Source organism: Drosophila simulans, chromosome 3L, assembly GCF_016746395.2.
Source record: "Drosophila simulans strain w501 chromosome 3L, Prin_Dsim_3.1, whole genome shotgun sequence".
Classification (NCBI taxonomy): Eukaryota; Metazoa; Arthropoda; class Insecta; order Diptera; family Drosophilidae; genus Drosophila; species Drosophila simulans.
Window position 1 is genome coordinate 13,057,366 of NC_052522.2, and position 25,227 is coordinate 13,082,592.

Consider the following 25,227-nt stretch of genomic DNA (forward strand, 5'->3'; position numbering starts at 1 on the left):
CGGATAATATGGCGGGCAGAGGAGATTACCGGCTGGGGACATCTTCCCACCATCACCGAACAGCCAGAACAGAACCAGCAAATGAGCCAACTCACTGGGGCGCCTCTTTAACCGCTCATTTCGGGGTGTTGAACCTGCAATGGATTACATCCGGAGAATGCCAAGTGGGGGAATCCCCTGGAGGTGTGGAAGTGACCACCAGACAGTTTTGGAAATTTAGAAAGTAGAGTAAAACTTTTGCCTGATAACCTAGTGGAAATTTCAACAATGCATTAAGGCATATTATGTTTCGGACCTATAATTATGCATTGATAATTTATTAAACAATATTTTGCTGGGCAATCGATAGCATTTTCACCTTTCCTGGGAGATATTTGTTTGAAAAATTAATTAAAACTTGTGGTATAACATTTAGAAACATAGCGCCTTAGATTAATCTAATCTTTTCTTGTACTTAACTCCAGTTTTAACACAAGTACTCGAATTGAGGTCACCTCACCTCTCCCATGTGCATCTTACCCACAACAAGTTCTTTTTCAGCACTTGAAAGTGGCCCCGCACACATGTATCCATTAAACCTGACTCCCCCTAAAATTAGCTTCTCCGAGCTGATTATAGTGTGCCCCTTTTCCCAATCACATCTACTCCATATCCGTGTAGCTTTTGCGGTTCATAAACACAAATCAGCTGCAGAAATGGAGAAGCAGAAAGCGTTCAGTTCGTGCGCCAAATTCCGAATCGAAATCCAAGCCCAAGCCCGATTCAATTGCTGATTGGAGGAGTGGGCGGTTGGGTGAGTGGGGCAGTGAATGTGGAATGGAGAATAGGAATGGGACTGAAACTTGTGCCCGATTACCATTACTGAAAATTGAAGTAACATGTGTGACGATGCGCAATTGGCAAGCGCCCCCTGGCGGCCACTCTCTGTAAGCTGTTACGCCCCACCCACCCACTCAGATACAGAAACCACCCATCTATTGTTTCGTTTTCTATTTCACAGACGAGTGGCTGTTGCCGCGGCGACTTTCACTGGCACACAGCCTTCAGCTTTGGCCTCCACTGGGGAACTAGGTGGCTGGGTGGTTGGTTGGTTGAGTGGGTGGTGCTGCTGGATGCTGGATGCTGGTTGCCACGGCGGTGCCCCAAATACCGCTTCCAATTTGGAGCTGGCTGTGCGTGAGCCTGCCATGTCTTTGTTTTGTCTCCCTGCGATGGCAAATATTTGGTCTGCCCGCGTCGGCAGGAAAAAGTATCTTGCAGATGCACACAAAAAGTATCTCGTCGAAGTCGAAGAAGTCGTAGCTGCTAAAACTGAAACTGTAAACTGTGCAAATAGTGCAAATCGGGTGGAGGCAGCTCGGCACATGTCTCGAGCGGAAACTGTGCCAAAAGACGTATGGCACAAAGCAGGATAAATTTGCCAAGTTTATCATAGCAAACGGATGGGGGCGTTGCCGGGCGGTACAGGACTCTCGTGTGGGGCGGCTGGACGGGTGGTAGGGTGAAGGGAGAGAGGGGGGGCTGTTGGCAAAACATGAGCCAAGGCATTGAGCATAAAATATTGTCGGCGATATTTTAACGCGCGCTCAAGCGAAATTGTCATATAAATAACGCCCAGGGAAGGGGTTTTTCTTTTTGTGGGCCCCGGGGGTTTCTGGTTTAAGGTTTTAGGATATTGGCTGGCGTTACTTTGAAATATTAAACATTTGGCAAACAGGCAAAGTTGAAGTTTATTGCCGACGTTGATGGCTCGAGTTGAGCAAGTTTTTTGTGTAAAGGGGGGCCCGGTGGAAAACGGGAGGAAGAAGGAAATTGGGCCAGGCCAGCTGAAACCTGGAAACCATTATGGACCCGTCGATTCCGATGCTATTTTTAAGCACCGTCAAACTTTTTCCGCCCGCCACAGATAAAAGGGGAAAACTGAGTTCGCCACGGGCACAACTGTACTTGCCAACTCTTTTCCATTTCCCCCCACTTTTTTTTTTTGTCTACCATTAAATCAGAAACATGCATTTATTTAGCAATTTCCACCAACTGCAACAGAAAAGTTGTGGCAAATGATTCTTTTTTGTGCTGGCAAAATTTCAAAAAGCAAAAAAAAAAAACAATCTCTAGACTAAACAAAAAGCAACAACAGAAAGTGTTAAAAGGGGGTGGCTGGTGGGCGGGGCAGTGAAGCGGAAGTCATAGCGCTGGGCCAAAGCAAAAGCAAAACCAAAATCCGGGGACCAAAAACCTACAAAAGACGGACCAGAAAACGGCACCAGACAGATACAATAAAAAGAGGTTTGTCCACCCGCAACCCCCCTTCTTTTTGGGCCATGGCCGCAAGGCTGTTGGACTCGCTACCACTCAAAGAAAATCAATGCTATATTCAGGAGCTATATATAGATTTCTTAAAGGTCATATAAATTCCTTAAATTAAATTGCTTACTGTGATGGCAATGATCAGCACATTTGGATTTATATTAGGAATTGTTATAGGAACGAAAAGAAGAACTTTCATTAGAGTATGTAACATATGTATACTTATGTAAATCAAATATTATCAAAAATAATATAATGACTAAATAGTGCTACTTTCTAATTTTTGTTCACTGTACAAAGTTCCAATGGCAAACATTTTGCAACAATGGTCGAAAAGATATAGTCATGGGCGGGGAAAAGTGACCGAGAGGGGTCAAAAAGTGCAAGTCGGACACGAACGGAACTAATAAATGAGTTCAGCAACAGCAGCAAACCAAATAAAAATGTCCTGAAAAGGCAACAAAAGCAACCGAATAAAATCTCAGCGCCAGACCATAAAATATTAAGGGCATACTTTCAATGGATGGGGATTGAAAGGTTGCCAGGGGAGAAGGGAAACTTTGGGTGACAATTTAAATAGCTGCATCGCATCCATGGGGTAGTTCGACCAGTGCTTTTTAGTCAGTAGAGCTCTGTAAAGAATTTAATTAAACAACAGCTAAAGAGTAGCTATAGTGTTTTATTTCAAAGCCTTTTTTAGTCTACCGCAATCTGCGCATAAACTAAATCGTTAGTTAGCACATTGTTAAATTGTAATGGCAAGACATAGAGATAAATCCTGTAATCATATTATTGTGGGTGTATTTAAAATTTTTAAGTATATAACCCACAAGGAGCGTTATCAGAGATTCTCACTCCATATATGCCACCTTAGCTCATAACCTTTGGTGAGGAAAAGCACTCGACCCATCCTAACCCTACTGATAACTTCTAAACTTCTCGACAGGTCGTGGCTGTGAGCTCATTGAAACCAGGCCTGCGGTATCGCGTTGGCCATTTAACAGGATTTTAGCAATTTAAATATGATTTTTTCCCATACCCATCATCATCAGCCATATGCATTTCAAGCAGCTGGGCTGGCGGCATATACAAAGGAAAAACTTCACAGTTGTTTTTATTCGCCCGAAAATGTTGTCGGTTGTTTGTTCTTCGAGGCGGAGATCCCTGCCTCAACAAGTTGCTTTATGGCATATGCATGATAATGATGAGGAGTCGGAACTGGGACCAGGATAAGGCCAGGAAGGACCCTCCACGAGTGCCATTTTTTGTGGCCTTCGTTCGTATGATGATGGCTGCTCCCGGGTGTTTATGTCATATTTACATAATAAAAAGCGAGAGTTCCAGGGGATGGAAGTTATATCCTTTTGGTCGGAGGGGGGAGGACCAAGACCGCTCCCCGCCGCTCTGAAGTTTTGACCCACATCTATGATTATTTTCATAGCGCCTTTGGGGCCCAGCCACGCCCACGCTGCGTAAAGTTGAAAAATATGAAAAAGGGGGACGATACATCCTTTGTCTTTTTTAGCCTTCTCCCATCCTCTGAAAAAAAAAAAACAACAAAGGAAAGAAGAATTTCGCCTTTGTTTTATTTATTTTATGGCCCGTTTGGGGAGCCCAGTGCCGATATCCTTTTTCGGGGCCCCATCCTTGAACTTCTCGCAGTTGCCGCGCTAAATTAAGTTTTGTTTTGCCAGTTGTCCCCAGATCCCAGATCCCAGCTCCTCCACCTCCGTCCAATGTTGCCCATCAGCCCCGGAGCTGATAAATGTCCCCAAAGCAAACAAAGTGCAAGTTGTTTTTTAAGTTTGGCCCCAACTATGCGGCATATCTTTGGCCTGTTTGGAGATCCATTGGGAAGTGGTAGCTTTAAGGCAACCGGGCTTAAATGGGGGTTGAGTTTTGGGGCCAGGGTCTGACTTTGGGGACCTGCCAGTTGACACAAAGGGTTGCTGGCGTTGGCCCTTTGTCTGACATGTGTGCCGACTTGGCCGGGTTAAGAAACAGACTTTGGCAATGTTACATGGTTTTGGTGTTCAAATGACTAAAATATTATTAAAGCCATTTTAAATAAACTGCATAGGTTGATATTTATAAATATTAGCCAGTTCTCTCTGTAGTAAATCATGGAGTGTGTACTTCAGATTTAATGAAGAATTCCTGAGGAAATCGTGCGGTTCCGTGCAATCTGCTTCCATCCATTCAATCGATAACCCAACCCCAGAGTTCCGATCCAATTCAAGCTAAACTGCCTGGCAGCCATTAGGTCTGCAGCAGACTGGCAGGCAACTGTTAAAGTGAAACTCGAAACAACTTCCATTTGCTTTTAGCCAGTCGCTAATTCCGTTCCTAATGTCCAGGCCGTGGCCATTTAAATTGTCTTCATTTGTTTACTGCCCGACAGTCAAATGGGGGTACACTTCGGGGAGAGTGTGGGGGGTGTATGGAGGGCTGGAGCTGAAAGTAATCCACAAAACTACCGATTAACTCCCGACGGGGGCAATGCGATTGCTCTGCAGCTCTGCAGCTGCCAAATCCAATGGAAATCCAAAAGCCAAGCAATTTTGAACTCTAATGGAAAATCAATTTAAAGCGAAGCCCGGCTAACCCCGCACCTTTTTGTTTCCTTCATCTATTTGCAGGCGAATGCCGGAGTCTGGACTGGAAAGCCATTGGCGAACTTGGCCAGAACGTAGTTAACGTAGAAAAGGAGAGCGGCACAAACGAAGCGACGACGAGTGCAAAGAGCCAAAAGACAGTGAGCGTGTAATGAGCAGACGACGGGCAATTACCATGTCGTTGGCTCCCCATCTTGGCCAGGCTTTTAGCCTCTGCCTGTGCCTGGTTTTGGCCACATTGCCAGTGGCCCTGGGTTTGGCCAACTGCCCGAATGGCTGCGAGTGCGACGACGACACCCTGATGGTCAATTGCGGCGAGGGAACGCTGGACGTCCTGCCCATCGCCCTGAATCCCGCCATCCAGCGGCTGGTGATCAAGAATAACAAACTGAAGACCATCGACTCATCCATGCAGTTCTATGCCCAGCTCACTTTCCTCGATCTGTCATTCAATGACATGCTCACCATACCGGAACGTTCGTTTGCGTATCACGCCAAATTGCAGGAGCTGCATCTGGACCACAATAAGATTGGCCAGGTGTCGAACAAGACCTTCCTGGGACTGTCCACCATCAGTGTTTTAAATCTGAGAGGCAACTTGATTGCCGAACTGGAGTACCGCACTTTTTCGCCCATGGTCAAGCTCGCTGAGCTTAATCTCGGCCAGAACCGCATCAGCCACATCGATCCACATGCCCTGGATGGCTTGGACAACTTGAGGGTGCTCTATCTGGATGATAATACACTGACCACAGTGCCGGGAGAACTAACCTTCCAGGCACTCCATTCCCTGGCTGAACTATATTTGGGCACCAATTCCTTTATGACGATTCCCGGAGGAGCTTTCCAGGATCTCAAAGGATTAACCCGATTGGATCTGCGCGGAGCTGGCTTGCACAACATCTCGGGAGATGCTCTCAAGGGTCTGGAGTCCCTTCGCTTTTTGGATCTGTCAGATAATCGCCTTCCTGCGATACCCACAGCAGCTTTTCAGCGATTGGGACGCCTGGAACAGCTAAACATTGGCCAGAATGACTTTGAGGTGATCTCCTCGGGCGCCTTTTCGGGTCTCCGTGAGCTGAGGCACTTGGAACTGACAGGTGCCCAGCGACTGAGACGCGTGGAGAGCGGTGCCTTCAGTGGAAACACAAACCTGGAGCACCTTAACCTCTCCAGTAACAAGCAGTTGAACGAATTATCCTCCATTGCCTTGGGTGGCTTACCCCATCTGAGCACAGTGGTGCTGAAGGCCAATCAGTTGAGCAGCCTGGATGAAGGTCTTGTGCCCTGGGCTGATCTGCAAACCCTTGATCTCTCGGAGAATCCATTTGAATGTGACTGCCGACTTCTGTGGCTGCGTCATTTGCTGGTCAGCAGGAATGCAAGTGGTCAGTATGCGCCCGTCATCTGCGCCTATCCAACGGCTCTGAGGGACTTGCCACTGGCCCATTTGGCAGAACCACTTTTAGGCTGTGCCCATGGAGCCGCCAGCAAGCAGGCGATCATCGGGATCCTGGTGGTGGCTTGTGCCGCACTGATAACCACTTTGGCCCTGGTTCTCTACACCTGCCGTCACAGGATTCGGGAGATGCTGAAAGGTCATTCGGCGTTGGGGCGTAAGGAGCGCGAATACCAGAAGACCTTCTCCGATGAGGAGTACATGTCGCGACCACCTCCCGGTGGCGGTGGAGTTCATCCTGGGGGCTATCCCTACTTCGCTGGCAGCAGCCGGCCGATACCGGTCACCGAGCTCTAGCTAGAAGCACCACCCCCGCCTCAGGTGCGGGGTCGGGGTGGTGGTGGTGGCGCCAGCACCGCCAGCGGCGCCGTGCAGCAGCTCCAGGTGCCCAGTGCCGTGGACCAAGCCTCCAACTCCTTCGCCCAGCTCAGCCACATTCACTACATGACTAACAATGGCCAACAGCAACAGGCGCAGCAACAATCGACCTCGAAGATGCACCACTCGCAGCAGGACATGCGTTTGTTGGCCTGCAACGGTGGGAAGCCACTGAATGCTACCTCGCTGCCGCGCCACCGACCACCGGTGGTGCAGGAGAGCACCCTGTCACACTATAGCCAGCCGCTTGCCAACGGTATTCGTCTCACCCAGGACCACTTTAACCACAACCAGAACCAGAGCCACAATCAGCACTACGGAGGAGTGTATGCCAAGCCGTGTGATGCGATGTCTGAACCGGGATATATCCACAACAATTCGCATTACTCGCTGCCATTGGATCACGATTTGCCACCCAGTCCCACGCCCACACCACCACCCCCCGCCCTGCCGCTGAGGAATGGAGTGGGCATGGCCCTGATCCATGGCAACACCACGGGGCGCAGATCCTTCAACAACAATAACAATGTGTCTACACTGTCCAACAACAATCATCATGGCATTGGCGGCGGAGTGGGCGTGGCAGTCGGCGGCACTCTGGGCAACAACAACGGGAGTCTGAGGCGGTACCACTGATATCCGGCCAAGACGTGCGGCACTTTGGGCCGCACCATCATCAAAACCAGGCCGGATCCGGATATCGAGCTGCATTACTTCTACAAGGGTTAAAGAGGAAACTTGAAAAGCAAGGGAATCGATCTAATTTAATCGGGTTTGCTTCGGTTCTCACTTTTGGAGAGAGTTTTGGGAAGTAAGATATACAAAGGACTATATGCACTTTCATTTATTTTCTTCAAAAGTGAAAATCGCAGTAAATCTGTATATTCATACTCTAGTTGTATATTCCTATGTTACGTGTATTCGAGAGAAAGCATTTTGTATAAATTAGTATTTAGTTCGAGAGGTTGTCGACCAGGAAAAGCGCAGGAAAATCGCAGGTGTATATAAGAAAATCTTGCGCACAATTTGGCGGACGGTGTGGATTGGGCAAAAATAAAAACTATTTTACATTTACCATCCTGCTGATCGGCCATTTAATTTGCATACAGTGATCTTAATATTTAGGTTATGTTAAAAGCAGTTCAATTATTGTAAATAATTAAAAGCTTTTTTATAAATACATAAAAAGAAAATAAATTCAATTTCTAAACAAAAAAATAAGCAAGCAATTAATTTACTTTATAATATAACAAATAAGCTACGCGCTTAAGCACCAGTCATTAAAACTATGTATGTATTTAGCCTAAAGCTATCACAAAATATTCCAAAAAAACAGTGAAAGAGCCTAAAAATAAAAATGGAAATAAATATGCCGAAACTAAAAAGAATACAACAGATTTTTATAGTTAATAGACTCAGTAAAGAATAAACTACTCATCGGAATAATAAACAAAGAAGATGTTTACACAATGTAAAATGAAAATAGCATAACTATTGAAAACTCAGAAATATTCATGTAGATTCCACGCCGCATTCACAAATATGAATAAGCAATTATGCAACATACAAAAATACAAAGTAAATCTATATATACGAATTATGCGTGTAAATAAAAAGTAACTGTGCTCGAAAAAAACATACATTTTACATTGTTTTAATTTTGAATTTATCATTTTTCCAGCGTTCGCTGAGGTTTTTTATTTCAGCATTTGATTTCATTTACTCTTTTGACTGCAACAAGTCGGCCACAATTTTGATCAATTGTACATATTTAACAACTTAATGGAACAAATTGCAAAACCAATACAAGGGAGTTAAAAGTAACCTACAAATAAAAAAAAGCTAAGATTACCATATATAATTGAAAACTTATTCAAACGCAAATTTCATATACATATTTCATAACGAAGCAGATCTTTCATCTAGTTATACGACAACGCAACTATAAATATATTAAATCAATTCGAACTACAATTTAAGCAAATTACAAGGGACAAGCATAGTTAAACAAGCGAAAACACAAAATGGTAAATCAATATAAGCCAGATATAGGGTGTAGCCGAATGCAAAAAATATCTGTGGATCAGCGTCTAATCGTATCACTAAAAAAAGAAGTCAAAAACAAGTCATGCAAGGAATTCTCTTAATGTAATGGATAATCGCAAACGCGACGAAAATTGAAAATTCAACAGTGTTCAAGAACTAGAGGATAAAATCAAATAAAGAACAAATTTAACAATAAACGAGGTGTTGTTTTAAATTATTGTGTTTATTGCCTAAAAAATGTTTAATTTATCTGTGTGTTTTTCACAATTTTGTTGCAAGCCCTTCGCATTTCATTGACATTTTTATCCAGCCGGACATAGGGGGTAGCGTGGCCGAGCGGTCTAAGGCGCTGGTTTAAGGCACCAGTCTCCTCGGAGGCGTGGGTTCGAATCCCACCGCTGCCAAGCGGAAGCACTTTTTTTGTTTCCAATTTTAAATTTCTCCGAAATTTGCAAGTTGTTCAGCAATCTGCTAACGATTCCGGACGCAAGCACTTTGGGGAAAGTAGCGCAGGAGGCCTGGCATGGCAACTGTTTGTCGGTGTCAAATGCAAATACCTAAAAACACTTTTCCATGGCAGTTTAGTTAATGCCGCAGCGACTGAGTTGAAGCTGCAGTGGGAGCGCATGGCGCTCATCTGCATAATTTAATTACATTTAACAATAACAAAAACACGCGCTCACGCACACATGCCCCAACGTGCAGCGTTTTGCGCTAATAAGGGACAGACCCTTTTCGACGCCCTTTGCAACCCCTCTTGCTGCTGCTGCAACACGAGCTGTCAAGCGATGCGACACTATGCTGAAATTTCGAACGAACTGGTGGAGCAGAGTCACGTGTCACGAACAACACTTTATTAGTCAGTATTTTCATTTCAAACTTTTAAATATTGAAATATATGTAATCTGCTTATTTAGAACTGATATTAGGATGAATTGTAGTATATGTTCTAGATTAATAACTATTCCAAGTAATAATACCCCAACTGATCTTGGTTTGCTGATGAATTAAAATCAACTCTACCTTATACACATTATAAAAAGTCCTGAGGGCTTCGCTCACGGTGCCATCGCTGGAGGATCCAGTGGGAGATGCAGAGTTTGCCCCGGCATAAACAGTTGCGCATTTGCATGCCCCTCCTGCCACAGGATGCCTCCAGCTGGTGTTGCTGATGTTGTTGTTGCTTGTGCATATGCGACATTAGTGCACGCAAACAACGTACACACAATTAGAAGAATTAACAGTAGTTAAGGCAACAACAACACGCTCAACTTGTTGGCAAGATGTGCATCGGTGAGCAAGGACGACAGGGGGAAAAGTGGGCGAAAGTGGGCGTTCGAAGGACGACGGGAATGGGGAATCTATTCCGCTGCCGGCGGCTGTTGTTGCTGCTGAACTTGTAATTTAGTTTCGAAACGAGTTCCGCTGCATGTCCGCTGCTGCTGCCGCAACTTATTGGCCACAACATGCCAACTTATTAGGCAAAAGCGCAAAAGTTATAAATTGTTTCACAAGGCGCACATTGTTGCGGCCGTAAATATGTGGATACCGAGTTAAGGACAACGGGAAGCCAGCAAGTTGCCAAGGATGTGCGTTTATCGCTTTAAAATTAAGGTGCGCAAGAGATCAAAGTTTAATTGTTTCGAGATAAGAATAAATATATATATTCCATGACAAAAATGATATAACAAAGACGTATATATAGAATATAAACTTAAATATAAATACCAAAGCGACGAGAACAGCTGAAAAATCTCACAGTCCTTATCCCATTGTTTCAAATCATTGTATCAAATTTAATTAAAGTTGTACCCCATTTTTATTCCCTTCTCGTATTCAGCAACTAAGAATAACAAAATATTTTTAATTGCCAGCCCTAAAATTTATGCCACGAAAATTGTTTTCAAAACAAAAGGAGTCTTTCCCTTCAAACCTTCGCCCCCAAACATTTTGTCTGCTTTGCTAATTTATATGATAATTTTTTTCCCATATTTCCATACACAGACTGGATAATATTTTTGTGCTATTTCATATTTCGTTGATGCGGTCGCTTTATTTTGAATACAAAAACGAGAAAGGATGCCAAAAGCCCCCAAAAACAACATAATGCCATCGTCTATTCAAAAAGGCGTTTTCGGTTTGGCTCTTCCTTTTTTCCCCAGTTTTTTGGGGTTTATTTTGCATGAAATTTTCGCTGAACTGGCACAAAAACAAGTCGGCAAGGGGATTGGGGTTGGGTTGGGGTTGGTCAGGGGCTCATAGGCAGCTTTTTAATTTTCAGCATGAATTAGAATAATAGTCAACGGATATTACACAATGGCAGGCCAGGGGCGTGGCTGCAAGGGGGCGGCTGCTGCTGTTGGGGATTTCCGGTCAGCTCGGTTCGCTAGGATTTGGGTTTTGGCCTTGGGGCGAAGGGCTGCTGGCCATTAAGGGAATTGCCGATGGAGGAATCTTTAATGAGAAACTAACAGCAAATAGTATTCCCTTTTCTGTACGTGGATTAACGAAAGAGTTGCCAAAAATTATTTATTACATATTCAAAGTTGAAAATGAGAAATTGTAATTTATAATGATAAGCTTGTTCCTCGAGAATTTCCGGGAAAGCATTTTAAACTTTTTTGTTGCACTCAACATCTCATTTGTGCTGTGACAAATATAAAATTTGCAAGGTATTTAAAATAAAGTCGCCCACTTCTTGGAAATGCTTAAAACAAGCGAAAAACAAACGAAGAACGAAAACGACAAAAAAAGGAAAAACAAGAAGGTAAAAAGAGCTGACACCTTTGAAAAATTTTCACGCTAATAAAACACAAAACATGCCAGGGCAATGTGAAAAGCGTGAAAAGCGTGGAGGAGTCCACAGTTCCCGGCAAGGAGACCACCGAGATGGATGGCGATAAAGTCAGGGAGGGTCCAGGACTTTTCCAGTGAGGCGGGTGTCAGTGGGAGTTGGGCCGGAAAACCCAACAAAAGGAGCAGCCGCAAGCAACCGCAAGGGGGAAAAGCTGGAAAGCCCAGGGAGCCCAGCAGGACTTGTTTTGTATTTGTCCCGAAAAAAGGAGGAGAGCAAAAATTTGTTTTAATGCCACGCTCTTTTTATGCTTTTCTTTATAACTTCTTTTCAGCTTTTTTGTCATGTTACAATTCTGCAGCGACAGCAGTAAAAAATAATATCCCCACACCCGCAGCCCCCAACCGGCAACCGCAACTTGTGCAACATCATAAACCCATTTGCGTTTTTAATTAGTAACATCGCAACTTGGCGGACTGAAGCGGTCGGCCGAGGGCGAAAAGTAAATGACCATGCACAAAATGTTGCACAGATAATAAGTCCTGGCCTCACAAGCCTCACAAAAAAGAAAAACTAGAGCAAATAAGGTAAAAATTTTTAATTGCCGCAGAAGCGAAAATTATTAAGTTGCGGTTTCATTTCAAGTAGTGCGAACGCAACTAGCCATGGAACAGGAACTGGGCACTGCTAACTGGGAACTGGGAGCAGCCGGTGGCCAGTTCATCCTCATCACCGCCATAAAAGAGTCCGCCGCCAACAAAGTTGAAAAAGCGCAGCTCAAGTGGAGCAGCCTCCAGTCGGCGGAAATGGTTTCGGTTTCGGGTTCGTGGCTCACTTTTTATATTTTTTAACCTTTTTTTTTTAGTTCGTATATGGGGCAACGACCCTGGGTCACTGCGACTGACCAGTGAAGAGGATTCCGTGAGGGAGGTGCCGACAGGTGTAGTGTCCTTCAAGTGGCAGGGATGATCCCCCGGAACACCAACGCTAATTAAAGACGGTGGAAAAAGTTATTGTGATATCATGGTGAAACTGGAAAGATCTAATGTTCTCTTCTACATAAATAAAGGATTGAAAGGATGTTTTCCCATTAAAATTTAGGTAATAAAAATAGCCGATCATATAAGTCCAATGTATTTGGTACATTTAATGTTTTTAAGGTGCCAAAATAAATGTCGACTAGTTTAACCATTTTTAAGACTTGAGGCGATGGGAAACATCTGCGGAGGGTCGCTGCGTCCAGTTTCCTTTCCTTTCTGCACTGAAGTGGAAAATTTACTTATACATTTTTTTATATTTATTTAATTTTTTTCTCCGTGTACATTATAGTTTATAAGCCATAACTACCTGTTTTTCGCACGTCAACAAATATACTTTTAATAAAAAATATCAAATAAAACTTTTAAGCTTCCTTCAATGATGATTTGTGCAGTAACAGATACTTTTGCCTCCTTTATTATGAAAATAAAATATTTTCACAAATTTTACATCGCTTTTCATCACTTTTCCGGCCGAGGGTTGCTCTTCAACAACTGACAATAATAAATTATATTTTGGCAAGTAACCCCTCTCGACGATCGTAAAATCCATACCGCTTTTGGCCTCCGATGACGGCTATTAAAAATTACATAATTGCTCAGCTGCAGCAGATTCAGAAGTCAAGCACAAAAGGTCTTTTCTTGAGTTTTATTTTTTGCGTAGCAAATTGCATTTATTTACAATACATGGCCAAGAGGAGCAGGGGTGAACGAGAGAGTTTGGGGGGTTACGGCGGACAACTTGAACAAATTTGTTTATGAAAATTAATGAAATCGACCGTGACTAATCGATTATATAACCGGACAAGTCGGGAAGGCTACACGAGTAATATGCCAAAATATTGCGAATTTACTGTTGTGATGCGGAGAACGAAGCGAAATAATGGCACAGAATTAAAAGCAATTATTTATACTCGCATCCTAACAGCTATTAAAGAGGGTTAAACCATTTATGATGCTTACAAGTTGTACACAGATCAATTGATTTACAGAAAGGTACAAATATTTAAGTTAAAATACAACTAGTTTGCATGTGTTAATTACGCATTTCGAGCTTTCTGTGTCTTAACATCATACACTTATCTAAACATTATTCTGAATAATTAATATGAAATATTTAGTTATTATTATATATATATTTTAAATATAAATCTAACTTAATAATAGTGATTATCATCATAGAAAGAAAAATATTTTACGATAATTTTTAATAAAAATAAAAATTGAATGCTGTGTCTACATGGGTGTTGTTCACTAACAACAAATATGTAGGCAAAAACCCAGAGAGCAAACAGATTGCTTAAATTGCTCGTATATAATAATAACAAACAAGCGGCAACAACAATGACCAGCAGTATGGAGTGTAATTTGGTCTTGTTTTTCCTGCTGGCCGATAAACTTGTAACTGTTTGAATTTTTACAGGCCAGCCAAAAAGGTGAAGGGGGGCTGTCGGGGGCTTGGCGAAGAAACAGCAGTAGCATTTACACAGCAATTGAACCCTAAAGTGCCAAAGGGCTATGCCCTTACCCCTCGAGGTCGATAAAATGCGTTTGGAGCTAGAGGAGCATTGGGCGGAAAAAACTCAGGCAGTCAGTTTTATCGGCCGAGTTGGAGACGACGCTGCAAAAATTGCATTTTATTACACGTTCGATTGATTCCAGCGGGGCCAGATGGGGTTAATGCTGGGGCATGGGGCATGGGACAGGGGCAGGGGGCGTGGCAGGGCACTCGCCTTTATTAAGTGGAGAGTTTATGTTTATATTTACAGCCAGGGAGTCATGTGCGAAGTTTCCGAGTGCAGCAGTCTCTGGGGCAGCCCCCACACTTCTCGCCTCAAATTGAAATTGTCGATTTAACATTTTGAATTATCGTTTAGCAAATGGTCAATATTTTCCACTACTCCTTCTGCCTCGATGTTGTGGCACACATAAATTGTACGACCATAAACAATCAATTACTTTGTGTTGGCCCCACACTCCACTCTCCTTTCTGGTTTTTCGTCCCAGGGGTCTGTGTTGGCAATCCCTTTCTGTTTATCAAACAAAATCGAGTTCTTGTTGGCCGTCATAGTTGATATGTGCTATATGGATTACTGTTATGGCACACTGAACGCAGTTTCAGAACTTTAAATGTGAGTAAAAAATAGCTCGTGATGGGAGACCAATTGTATTGGGCAGTAGGTAATCAAAACAGTCATTAAACGCAGTTCAAACTAAGTATAAGAGTTGGACGGCAGAAAAGAAATTCGAAAAATACTTAGGGTTTTTAGATGTTATGATTTAGATGCTTATGGAAAATATATATAATAATTTTGCTAAGATATTTATAGATTTTTTTTCACATTTCTTTTCAATCAAAAAGTTTTTCTTGGAACCTATCCAGACTGACTAATTACCATCTCAAACGTCTTAATTTTGCTCCCAGCCTCCAATGGCCATCATGTTAATGGTGTTCACACGCTGCTGAAAAAGAAGCGATGTGATATGCAAAAAAGAAGGCAAAAGAGTTTGTGTTTCCACGCTTAATTAAGCATAATTAAAGCTCAATTAAAACCGCTCAAATACCATTTCTGTAGCCTTCGACGCACCCACCACAAAAAACCTGAGCAAAAGAAACACCTGAAGAAATATTTACCCCCGCGCCCCACTGACTCTGATTTTTGGCAAATAATTATTGTTTAATTTTGATTAATGATTGGAGCGATACGAGTATGTACGGCGATTAGAACGTGACTTTTGCCGACTCGAAGGCGAAAGCTGCTGAATGGTGAAGCAGAAATTGCTCAACTGTGACTCCCTGGTGGTCGCGTCCATTGAATTCTGGAGAATAGGAGCTTGAATCGATATGTTTCCCCGCTTCTCGTTTGACTCGTTCTGTTGACTCGTTCGTCTATATAAAGTCTATAAAACGCTTTCTGATTGTAAACAATACAGACGATTTAATATTGCGCGCTCGTTGGCTCTATCCGCCCCTTACTTTCCGTAATGCCCCCTGGAACTCCCCTGGAACTCCCTCCGCACAGCTCAGCTCTCAACTCTACTCAACTCAACCCGACTGAACCGAAAACTCAGCTCCCTGCGGAAACTTCAAATAAGCAAACAACACGCTGAGCACGCGGCATACCAGGAATCAGACCCACCAGCTAAAAAAAATACGAAATACAACGAGAAAAAATGAAAATGAAAATGGAAAAAAATCGGAATTGAAACGCATGTGCGCAGCGAAATCTACGGGACCAGGGGGCTCGTCGGGAGTTTTTCTATGTGGTGTGCGCTGAATGGAAATGAAAAAAGTTTAAGTTTAATTTGAAAACGCCGAGGCCAGAGGATGGATGGTGGAGGTTAAGTGATGGCAGTGAAACCGGGAACGGGTGCCATGTGTGCCGACAGTGTAAGGACTTATTGACAGTTGCCAGTTCCACGAAAATACCGAAATATGTACGCCAATCAATGGCCACAAGAATCCTTTAAAGTCAAGCAATGGCATGTAAACAAAACGGTTTCCTCGATTTCCAGGAAGGATTTATTCGCAAAATGTTGGCTAAAATCGTTGAAATCCATAGGTAAGACCAACATACTATATATGATCGCTTTTGGAAGTGCCATCGCACAAAGCTGCTCCAAAATGGCCTGCAACATTCCGACCCTAATCTTTGCCAGAAACTGTCTCACATTTGTTGCCTCCATTACAAGCCATAAATGGCTCAACTCTCAGCGAAGGAGTCATAAAACGAAGAAAAACTATTTGATTTACGTTCTTCTAATGATGCCTCACAACAATCAGCCACAATTGAGACCTAGAACAGAAATACTGAAATACCCTCGACCAGCCGCTGGAAGCAATACTCGTAAACAGAGGAAATCGAAGCCGCAGAGCTAAAGCCAAAGTCAGCAAATCAACATCGGGGAATCGAAGAAAAAACGGCATTATCACAGTCAGTTCGTGGCCTAAGTCTCGGTTTGATTGCCACAAAAAGGGGCAGAAACAGAATGAAAAAAACTCTGAAAATCCAGCGGTATTCAATACTCTTGGCACTATAAATTACATGGCCGGGCAAGAAATCGAAATCATGACCAGAGCTCCTCGTCTCGTCTTTGATTATGAGACTTAAATTGAGCGAGCCGGTGGAGGGAACGATCGCATTTCGAGTCATAAATAATCATAGTTGTGCCATTTATTATGACAAAATATCATTTGGACATTTGTTTGCAGCTCCGGCTTTTGCTCCCGGATCCCTCCAGTCCATCCCGGCCTGGCTGCTCCTCCTCGCTTATCTGGATGGCCGGATCTGCCTGGCATCTCTGCGCCTGCTTTTTTTTCTGGACTCGAATTGTTTGCACAATTTTCATTGCAATGTCTTTTTGTGCTGCGTTTTAATATAAATTATTTTTAACAATTTGCTGTGTGACTCCTTTCTTGCCTCCTTCCTTACCAGCTCTCTATTTATTTTTTTTTACTTCTCTGAGGGCTCTTATTGCGCAATCCGAGACTGGAACTTAAACTGCGGCTGAGGTCGACAAAAAGGCCCAAAAAAAAGAGCAAGAAAGCTAAGATGTACTAGGGAGTGAAGACTTTGGAATACCCTTTCCTTGAAATACTACAAAATATTTATGGTTTTGTAAACTCACAGTTTTTGAAGGACTTTCAGATATCATTATTAGTGTGACAACCTTACTATCTTTGTATAATATTCTGAAGTTCTTTGTAGTCTCGCAAAAGAAAGAAATTCTTCGGAATTTAAGAGCGTTTATATCAACTCAACTTCAATATTGTTTGTTTACTTTGTTATAAATTAATTGAATAGTAGTCTTCTAGGAAGAACTTTATCACTTAGCATGTGGCTTCCGCAAAGCCCTTGAACTCTGATTTGTTTAGAGTATAGGCCAGACGCCTCAGACCTCGGGCCCTTGACCTGCCCTCGCCGACTTGGCGGCTGCAACCAAAGGCGCATTAATCTCAGCCAACGAATGTCAGGAATTGTGGCTATGCCGACATTTCGAAGGGGGTCCAGCCCCCGTAAACCGTGGACCCACTGAAAAGTGTAAGTTTCATTTTGTTTCGTTTATTGCCGCCAAGGCGCAGTCGAACAACAATGTTCTTACCTAGCATTCCCAGCCTGCTGCAATGCCATGCAATTTTTGATAAGCCGGCTAAGAGCGGAGAAGGGCCCCCAGAACCTCAAGATGAGCCAGTGATGAGGAGGGAACTCGTAAAAAGCTATACCCAAATATAAGACTCTGATTGTAGGACAACAGAAACAGCAGATAATGTTACCCATTAGCAATAAAAATAAGTATAGCGTTATAAGCTTCGTTATAAACCTTTTATTACGGTAAGAACGGAATTTTAATATCCCATGTTTACTTTACCATTTCAATTTTTCGTTTGGAACCTACTACACCAGCACGGAGTAGCTAGATCTTGGCCATAACTGGCTCCCAGACATCCAGCCAATGTCAACAATATTGCCTGCAGTTTGCTGAAAGCGGCAAACAAAAAACAAAGGAGGCCTCGAGAGCCGCGATTCATTTTGAATCGCCTGGCATCAAATCGAGCTGAGTTGCACTCAACTTTCGGCTCCAGAGTCTCGGCTCTTTGTGCGAAAAGTTCACATTGCCCGGGGATAAATATTGTCATGATTATTATTTATGGCCAACTCCGACGGAGATGGAGACCAAAGAGTTTTGGCATTGAAACTGCTCTAAGGTCTTCGGCAGTTGATACCAGGAAGTTAATAGTAGTCAATAATTAAAATGATTGGTATTACAGGGCTGTCCTTTATTCAGTTTAATAAAACTGAATTTTATAATATGGGTGAAGAGTTCGACTTGTTCCTCCATTTTGCCATTATTCCATGCGCCGTAAACCTATCTAATTGATAAGATTTAAATCAAGTTAAGATCTTCACCTCCTTGTTAAATTTACCCTAATTATTTATCGTTATCTTTATTCAGATATTTAGCAGAGGAATCCCTTGGCACATTTCTCAGCTTGCGCGCCCCCAAATTCGGAGTACGAGCATCTCGTCTAATTAAAATTTACAGCATTTTAAATGCTCGAGGAGCAGATGCAGCCTCCTGCTGGGAAAGCCTTTCCCCCTCGCCCTCACTCGTGTTTGATCTCTTAATGCAGCAATGCAATGCAGTTTAATTTATGCTGCAGACGCAACTTTCCTCAGCATTTCCCTCACGGCTGTCCTTATTTTATTTTTAAATTTGTTTGCACTGCTGCACGCGCAACATTTCAATGTCAGTCCCCCGATTCCACTCCTCCATTATCCGGCACTATCACCCTCTTCAGCATCTGCCTTATGTAATAGACGAGTGATGTTTTCCCCGGGTTTTCCACGAGTTTTCCTCCTTGCCGGCGAGCTCGCTTCGTCACCTTTTGATTGTGCGGCGCTATTTTCGTAGCACTTGAAATCCGCTTAATTGGTTCCTCAACACTGCTCGAAATAGTCGCCCCCTCATTCGGTCGACCCTCTATTTCGGTGATTCCGGCGCTTCACCCTTTGGTTATTAATATTTACAGCCTGGCCAAGTAATTTACAACAGTTATGAGCCAGCTCGCGAGCAGGGCGTTAATAAATATTTGAAATTCCTTTTGAAGTGCCTGGGCCAGGGGAGTGGGAAAGTGAGTCAGCTGCCAAATGATTTGGAGCTGGAAGATTGTTGTGATGTGCACTTATTTTTGTCTATTTCAATCGATTTGAATCAGCAACCAAGCAGAACATCAGAAAGATAAATCAATTGGACTGAAAATCACTGTTTGTGGTATCTAAATGTCTTTTGTTTTTAATTTCTAAATTCTGCAAGTCCATTAACAATATAGTTTTCACATAATCGTCGCAGTTGACATGGCCAAAATATATCATAAAGATAGCTACAAAGAGGATTCATGGAAACTCTAGCCTGAAGAATAGCTCAAACTTTGGTTCTGGTGATTCTGGGAGATTAGAGAAAGTCAAAATATGGCAGAAAGCAGTTTCCCATGGGTGGACAAGGAAGAGGCAGTAGGCTGGGGCAAGCTAAATTTCTAATATCACGTCGGTCAGCTCGGCTGCCCCTCTCTTCCTATAAAGAGCATGGAAAATTCTAAAGAAAAACTTGGAAAACTCAAGCATGGCATGCCAATTGCAATAAGGGAACGGGCTGAGAGGGGAAAATGCAGAACTGGAGGATGCGGGTGGGGCATAGATTTGGAAACCGAACTGCACGACTTTAGAGTTTTTTGATGAATGCGACGACAACAAAGTGGGACCAGTGGGGTTCTGGGGTGCACATTGGCTGGAGCTTCAAGAGTTTTCAGCTGCGACTTTGGAACTTCCACGGGCCTTGCCTGATTGCTAAAATTCACGCGACTCGATTGTCCAACGGAGCAGACAGAGCCGAATGTCGGTTGGCCAGAGTTATGAGCTTTAGTTTTAGTTAAAAGGTCTGCGCTGGCCCTCATAAACAAATTTCAGCCAATTCCCCTGGCCAAGTCAATGGGAAAGTAATTTAAATGCAACGCCGTCCGGGCAAATTGTGGCCGTTTAATGAGCGATTAGAGCGTCTGCGCACCAGGATGATTATGATGATGGCATGGAGGCACGATACTTCCAGGGGATCGGATGCAGGCTGCAGTCCGTGGAACCGTTATGATTGGAAGGGGATTGAATGCAAATACATATCGAGATGCCACTCCAAAGAACACTCTAATTATTTAATCATTAGAACCAAAATCATTTATATCTTTGTTTAATGATCTTTTGACCAAATGATGATCGAATTCTTCAGGAATTAGTTAAATTCAACATAAGTGTTATCGAATGCCTTTATGTTATACCATTATATACACATTTTTCGCGGTCCCACAAGGATCCCTGTTGTAGATGGCACCATTTCACAACTGTTAAGGCCTTCGATTAAACAAAAAACAACAATGTAATCTACTGTTTAGAACTTACGATCTTCATTCTTTTTTAACCAAGCTGCATCAGGTTTTATTTCAGAGACTACCATTCCCATCAGGCAAAAAAGTGTCAATAGTAGAAACACCAGCGTCTTCATGTTAGAATCGTAGTGCAAGTCTTCCAAAGGTTCTCAACTTAATACATCAAGACTGTAGATACCCAAGCACCTTTATTTATTTTGTGAGCTATAATTTCTATGTAAATAAGGTGGTTGTGACTGCTCAACAAATATACACGATTATTTATAAATAAAAACTTACTTCGCTGTCTTAATAAGGTAGGAAAACTGATAATAGTGTGACAGAACACCCATTCCTGATTTCTAATTATTCCACTTACACTTAGAGAAAAAATGTATACTTTATTTTTGGAAAAGTATGTATATAGTAGATGAAAGCGATTCAACGTCTCTGTTGATTTGTCCAAATTATATGAAAATGTTACTTTGTTAAGTAGAGGGTATCTTATAATATTACATAAATTAAATATTATTATAATTTAAGTATAATTATATTAATTATCTGTTGCTATGGAATCTCTAGGAATTGCATACAATGCCAGAATTCCAAGACACTACAGACTTTTGCATGACTACTTGACGGCCCATTGCAACTCTTTCACGCCACTCGCTCATTATGCTAATCGCGAGTGCAAACCTAATTGAACTTAAATGGAAACTCATAAAATGCTCTCCAGAACCCTTCTTCCCCTGCCAGGCAACTGTGTTTACAACCAAGCTCATTGAAGCCGCCACTTTGCCGGCTGACAAGTCGGGCTAAGCCCACGCGATTAGTCCGGAGGAAAAAAGGAGGAGGACCGTGGGTAAAGTAGAACCAGAACGAGCCCAAAACGCCACTCGAGTTCACAACTCAACTGGAGTGTCAATTAAATTAATATCAATTAAAAGCGGCTGCAACTTGTTGCATCAACTCTTCAGCTCGTCAGTCTTTCTTTCTGCCCGCTCGAGCCGGGAAATTATGCACACGCCATCGGTGCCACCGCCTCCGCTTAAAAAAAAGAAAAAAAAAATTGAGAGGGTGGGAGTGGCACTTAATGAAGGGTTGACTAGCAGCTTCGCTGGAAACTAAATCAACTATTTCCTGGAAAAATAATTAAGTCGCTTAGCAGCTTCATTGAAGTTGGCAAATCTCTTTAAATGAATTATAAAATATATTCAGCATATCTGTTTCAATAAGAATATTTCAATAAATGTCACCTACTTCAGATGACCTACATTGTTATATGTAGCTTAATACAGCCAAAGAATATGAATTAGAATTTATAAATTAAATTTTTTACTGTGCACCTGCCGTACTTTGTCAGGATTAATAGAGCGAAGGAGCAGTACAGAAGGGAGCCCAGATCAACGCTCAGCTGCCAAAGTTGCAAAAAACGCTCCCGTGGGTGAAGTGTCACAAAATTTGCACGCAAACGCGGAAAGCCACATGGCAGCAGATACGTCGAGTGTGTGGATACCGAATCGCAGATACAGATTCAGATATATAGATACTACACAGGAGCCAAAGTTGAAGTCGAAGTTAAACCTGCGGCGAGGAGTGGAGCTCGAGTGATGGCTGCGAAATAACAGTAGGATGACAGTCACTGCCGGCGGTGACTCGTTATTCATTGCAGTTGGGCAATGGCCATTAGTTTGGCTTTAAACAATAATTAATTGAGGTTATTAACGACACAGCACTTGGTCATGCTCCCGAATATCCAAGCTTTGAGGTCTTGCTTAGGCGCTTCCACTTCTGAGTTATTCACCCACAAAACGGACTATATAAATATCTTGGAAAATATACTTTTAAAGTTCGTACTTTTTTACTAAAGTATTTTTAGTAATGAATATTATTTTAAATAATAATCTGTATTCCAAGTGAATGGAGAAATATAATTGTGCACTTTATATTTAAGTAATTAGTAAACAGAAGTCACTGTGATCACTGGGATGCAAAATCCTTTCCTCCTCCGCCTTCTAGAGGCATCCTCGCTGCATCATAGTCGGGTGGCGCACATGTCAGCGAGTATTGAATGTCGTCGCTGGCTGGTCTAGCTATATCAGCTGCCAAGGTTGTCGCTGGGAAGGAAACACCATCCGAGGCAGAAGCACTCCCAGTTTCCATCTCACAGCTCCCATCTGTCTCCGAGTATCTTTCGCACGCACACGCATTGCATCGCATCTCGGCATCCAGCAGCTCCGCATCCCAGCTCCTCAGAATCCAACGCCCCAGCATCCAACATCCGTAGCGGAGTCAAGGAAATGTGCGAAACTTGGGCACTGGCAAATTTATAGCGACAAATGTTGACTTGAGATACGACATCGGGTGTGGCGCAGGGAGGGGCTGACTTTAGTCGGGGGGGAGCTGCCTGCTCAAATTGAATGTCAATCGATTTTAGTTTTTAATTTAAAAAACCATGCCTCGTCTTCGATCCCTTGTAATTTGGTCTGGCGTGAGTGCACTTGCTTAGTGGTGGCACAAACTAGTTACAGAGTATAAGTGGGTAAGCACATAAGTTGTTAGCTTAAAATTGAAATATAATAAGAATGCAATGCAACTCTAACCTTAATAATACCTACTTTTTACAAAACTTAAGAGTACTTAACATAATTATCATAGTTCATGCCCAAGCACGAGTAACGGTAACTATGCCATCACCACTGAAAAAAGAGGTGCATCTTTGAGATACTTGAAGGCAAGCGCTTGATTGCAAGTAGTGGGCGTGGCAATCAGGGTCTCCAGAGGTTTTCCGCCCGAGAGCCAACGGTAAATGACAGTCGGGGGGAAGCACAATCGCGATGTGTGAGAAATGTTTATTCGACAAGCGAACGAGTGGGAGCTGTGATTCCCTGGGACAGGGCATTGAGGCGTTCTCCAAACGAGCCTATTCAAATAATGGTCCGCTAATTGTTTAATTGATAACCAGCCAAATCCCACCACAAGCTTGTCTCGCATCCTCTATGCGGTCTGTCTGCAATTTGTGCAAATTGCACGCACATAGAAACCATTCATGGCCCATTCACCACCTATTCCCCACACCGACAACCCCGCCCATTAGGCACTCTGTAAACATATCAACACCTGTTATGGCGCATGGGCCTGTGTCCAGGTAAGCCCGCTGCAAATATTGAAAATCACTGGTCAGTTCGCCTCTGCAACCTAAATAAGTTTTATTTGCTCGAATCGCCCAGCTCAGTTTTATGCAAAAATGTCGGCCGCTGATGTGTGCAGGTGTCCGTCCCAGTCAATCAATGGGGCACGTCGACGGCATGGGACGGCATACAGGAAGCCGGACACAGGACATTTTCATGAGGTAAGGCCGGTCCACGGTGCGCCAGGTCCTTAATCCCGCACGTTGGCCGTTTGTCGCGTGCAAAAATATTCACCCTACACTGCAAAACTAAAACTCTTTGATTCGAATATGTATTGAATGTATGTTTAAGTAAGTAACTTAAGAAAAATGTTTATTACATTTACGACAATTAACTACAATAGGTATATATCATCTATGAACAGCTTTTTATGTTTATTTTCAGTATCTTCAGATTATAAAAATATTTTAAGATTTGTTTCAAATTATGTGACTATTTTCTAGCTTAAAGTAAGCGATTTATATTTTGTCAGTGTTCAATGATCCCAAATACCTCCATGCCCCTTGCTTCCTTCCCCTTTGCAGCTGCATTGTCAATTTCACACGCCAGTTGGTCTGCTCCCCCCTTTGCTCGTCCTTGTCCTGGTCCTTGGTCCTTTCTCGCCCCATGCCCCCTCCTACCACCCACCAACCCACTAGAGTGTATTTTGTTATTGCTAACCATTCGTGGCACGTTCAATTGATTGAATTGAAGTCGCATCGCAGCGAAATGGAACGAAGCACTGAGAAAAAATGTGTTTGCTTGTAATTTGGATTGGAAGCTTCACTCTTCTGAAAAAGGCAATCAAAAATAAGAATATATCTCTGAAGGTGTGAATAGTGTGTCTTGGCAATTTGACTTTTGGATTAATTATAAAATTGTTCTCAGTGTGAAGAACGATTGCATGGACATATGGAAACTGCGATGGAGGATGGAGGACACTGATGTCCTTTCAATGTTATTGTTATTGTTGCCTAGGCTTGTTAGGCTGCGTTTGTTTTTGCTGCTGCTCGATCATACGTCGCTGCCATCTGTCTCTTTCTTCCCATCCGGCCGTCTCCCTCGCTCTTCGTGTAACAATTATTCAATTTGATTTACTCCTCCTCACCCCATCCCGCTCGCTCCCTTTGTTATCCTTCGCCGTGTCCCTTTTCTATTGGGCTTGGCACATTGTTGTTATCACACTTGAATAGCTGCCAAATGTGTCGCCCGTTGGCGGCGTCACAGTTTACACCTGTTCTCCCCCGTCCACCTGTCCCTGTGTCATCTCCCTCTAAAGCGGAAGTCGTTGCTCCTCCAACGGAAGTGAATTTAATGCGAGTGCAATTTGGACAACCGCCTAAGTAGTCAGCCATTAACACCATTCGATGGTGATTTTGCAAATTCGGGATTTAATCCGTGCATAATTATTTCCAGAATGAAACATAACGATGACATCGTTTTCCTTAAAGTCGTTTGTATGTTTAGTCTATTTAAATTTGTGATATATATATATATGTATATATA

The 25,227-nt window shown here is 42.9% G+C and overlaps 1 protein-coding gene, 3 long non-coding RNA genes and 1 other non-coding gene across 5 annotated transcripts in view; 3 read left to right on the forward strand and 2 right to left on the reverse strand.

Moving 5' to 3' along the window:
- The window catches only part of LOC27206295 (protein slit), a 53,593-nt gene extending 44,591 nt beyond the window's left edge, over nt 1-9,002 (forward strand). The window contains exon 5 of the mRNA XM_044922771.1: nt 4,947-9,002. Within this exon, the coding sequence (XP_044778706.1) occupies nt 5,074-6,678 (1,605 nt within the window). The 5' untranslated portion in view covers nt 4,947-5,073 and the 3' untranslated portion in view covers nt 6,679-9,002. The remainder of the gene's footprint in view (nt 1-4,946) is intronic.
- A 125-nt stretch (nt 9,003-9,127) lies between these two features.
- On the forward strand, nt 9,128-9,209 carry Trnal-aag. The gene has a single exon. It is a non-coding gene; the product is annotated as a tRNA-Leu (tRNA).
- Nucleotides 9,210-12,329: 3,120 nt separating this feature from the next.
- LOC123327213 lies at nt 12,330-12,987 on the forward strand. Its single transcript, XR_006541768.1, has 3 exons — nt 12,330-12,408; nt 12,465-12,700; nt 12,760-12,987. It is a non-coding gene; the product is annotated as an uncharacterized LOC123327213 (long non-coding RNA).
- Nucleotides 12,988-13,053: 66 nt separating this feature from the next.
- LOC27209002 lies at nt 13,054-13,709 on the reverse strand. Its single transcript, XR_001601135.3, has 2 exons — nt 13,192-13,709; nt 13,054-13,131 (listed from the first exon to the last, which is right to left on the reverse strand). It is a non-coding gene; the product is annotated as an uncharacterized LOC27209002 (long non-coding RNA).
- A 310-nt stretch (nt 13,710-14,019) lies between these two features.
- On the reverse strand, nt 14,020-20,779 carry LOC27208760. Its single transcript, XR_005544079.2, has 2 exons — nt 20,586-20,779; nt 14,020-20,527 (listed from the first exon to the last, which is right to left on the reverse strand). It is a non-coding gene; the product is annotated as an uncharacterized LOC27208760 (long non-coding RNA).
- Between the last annotated feature and the right edge of the window lie 4,448 nt (nt 20,780-25,227).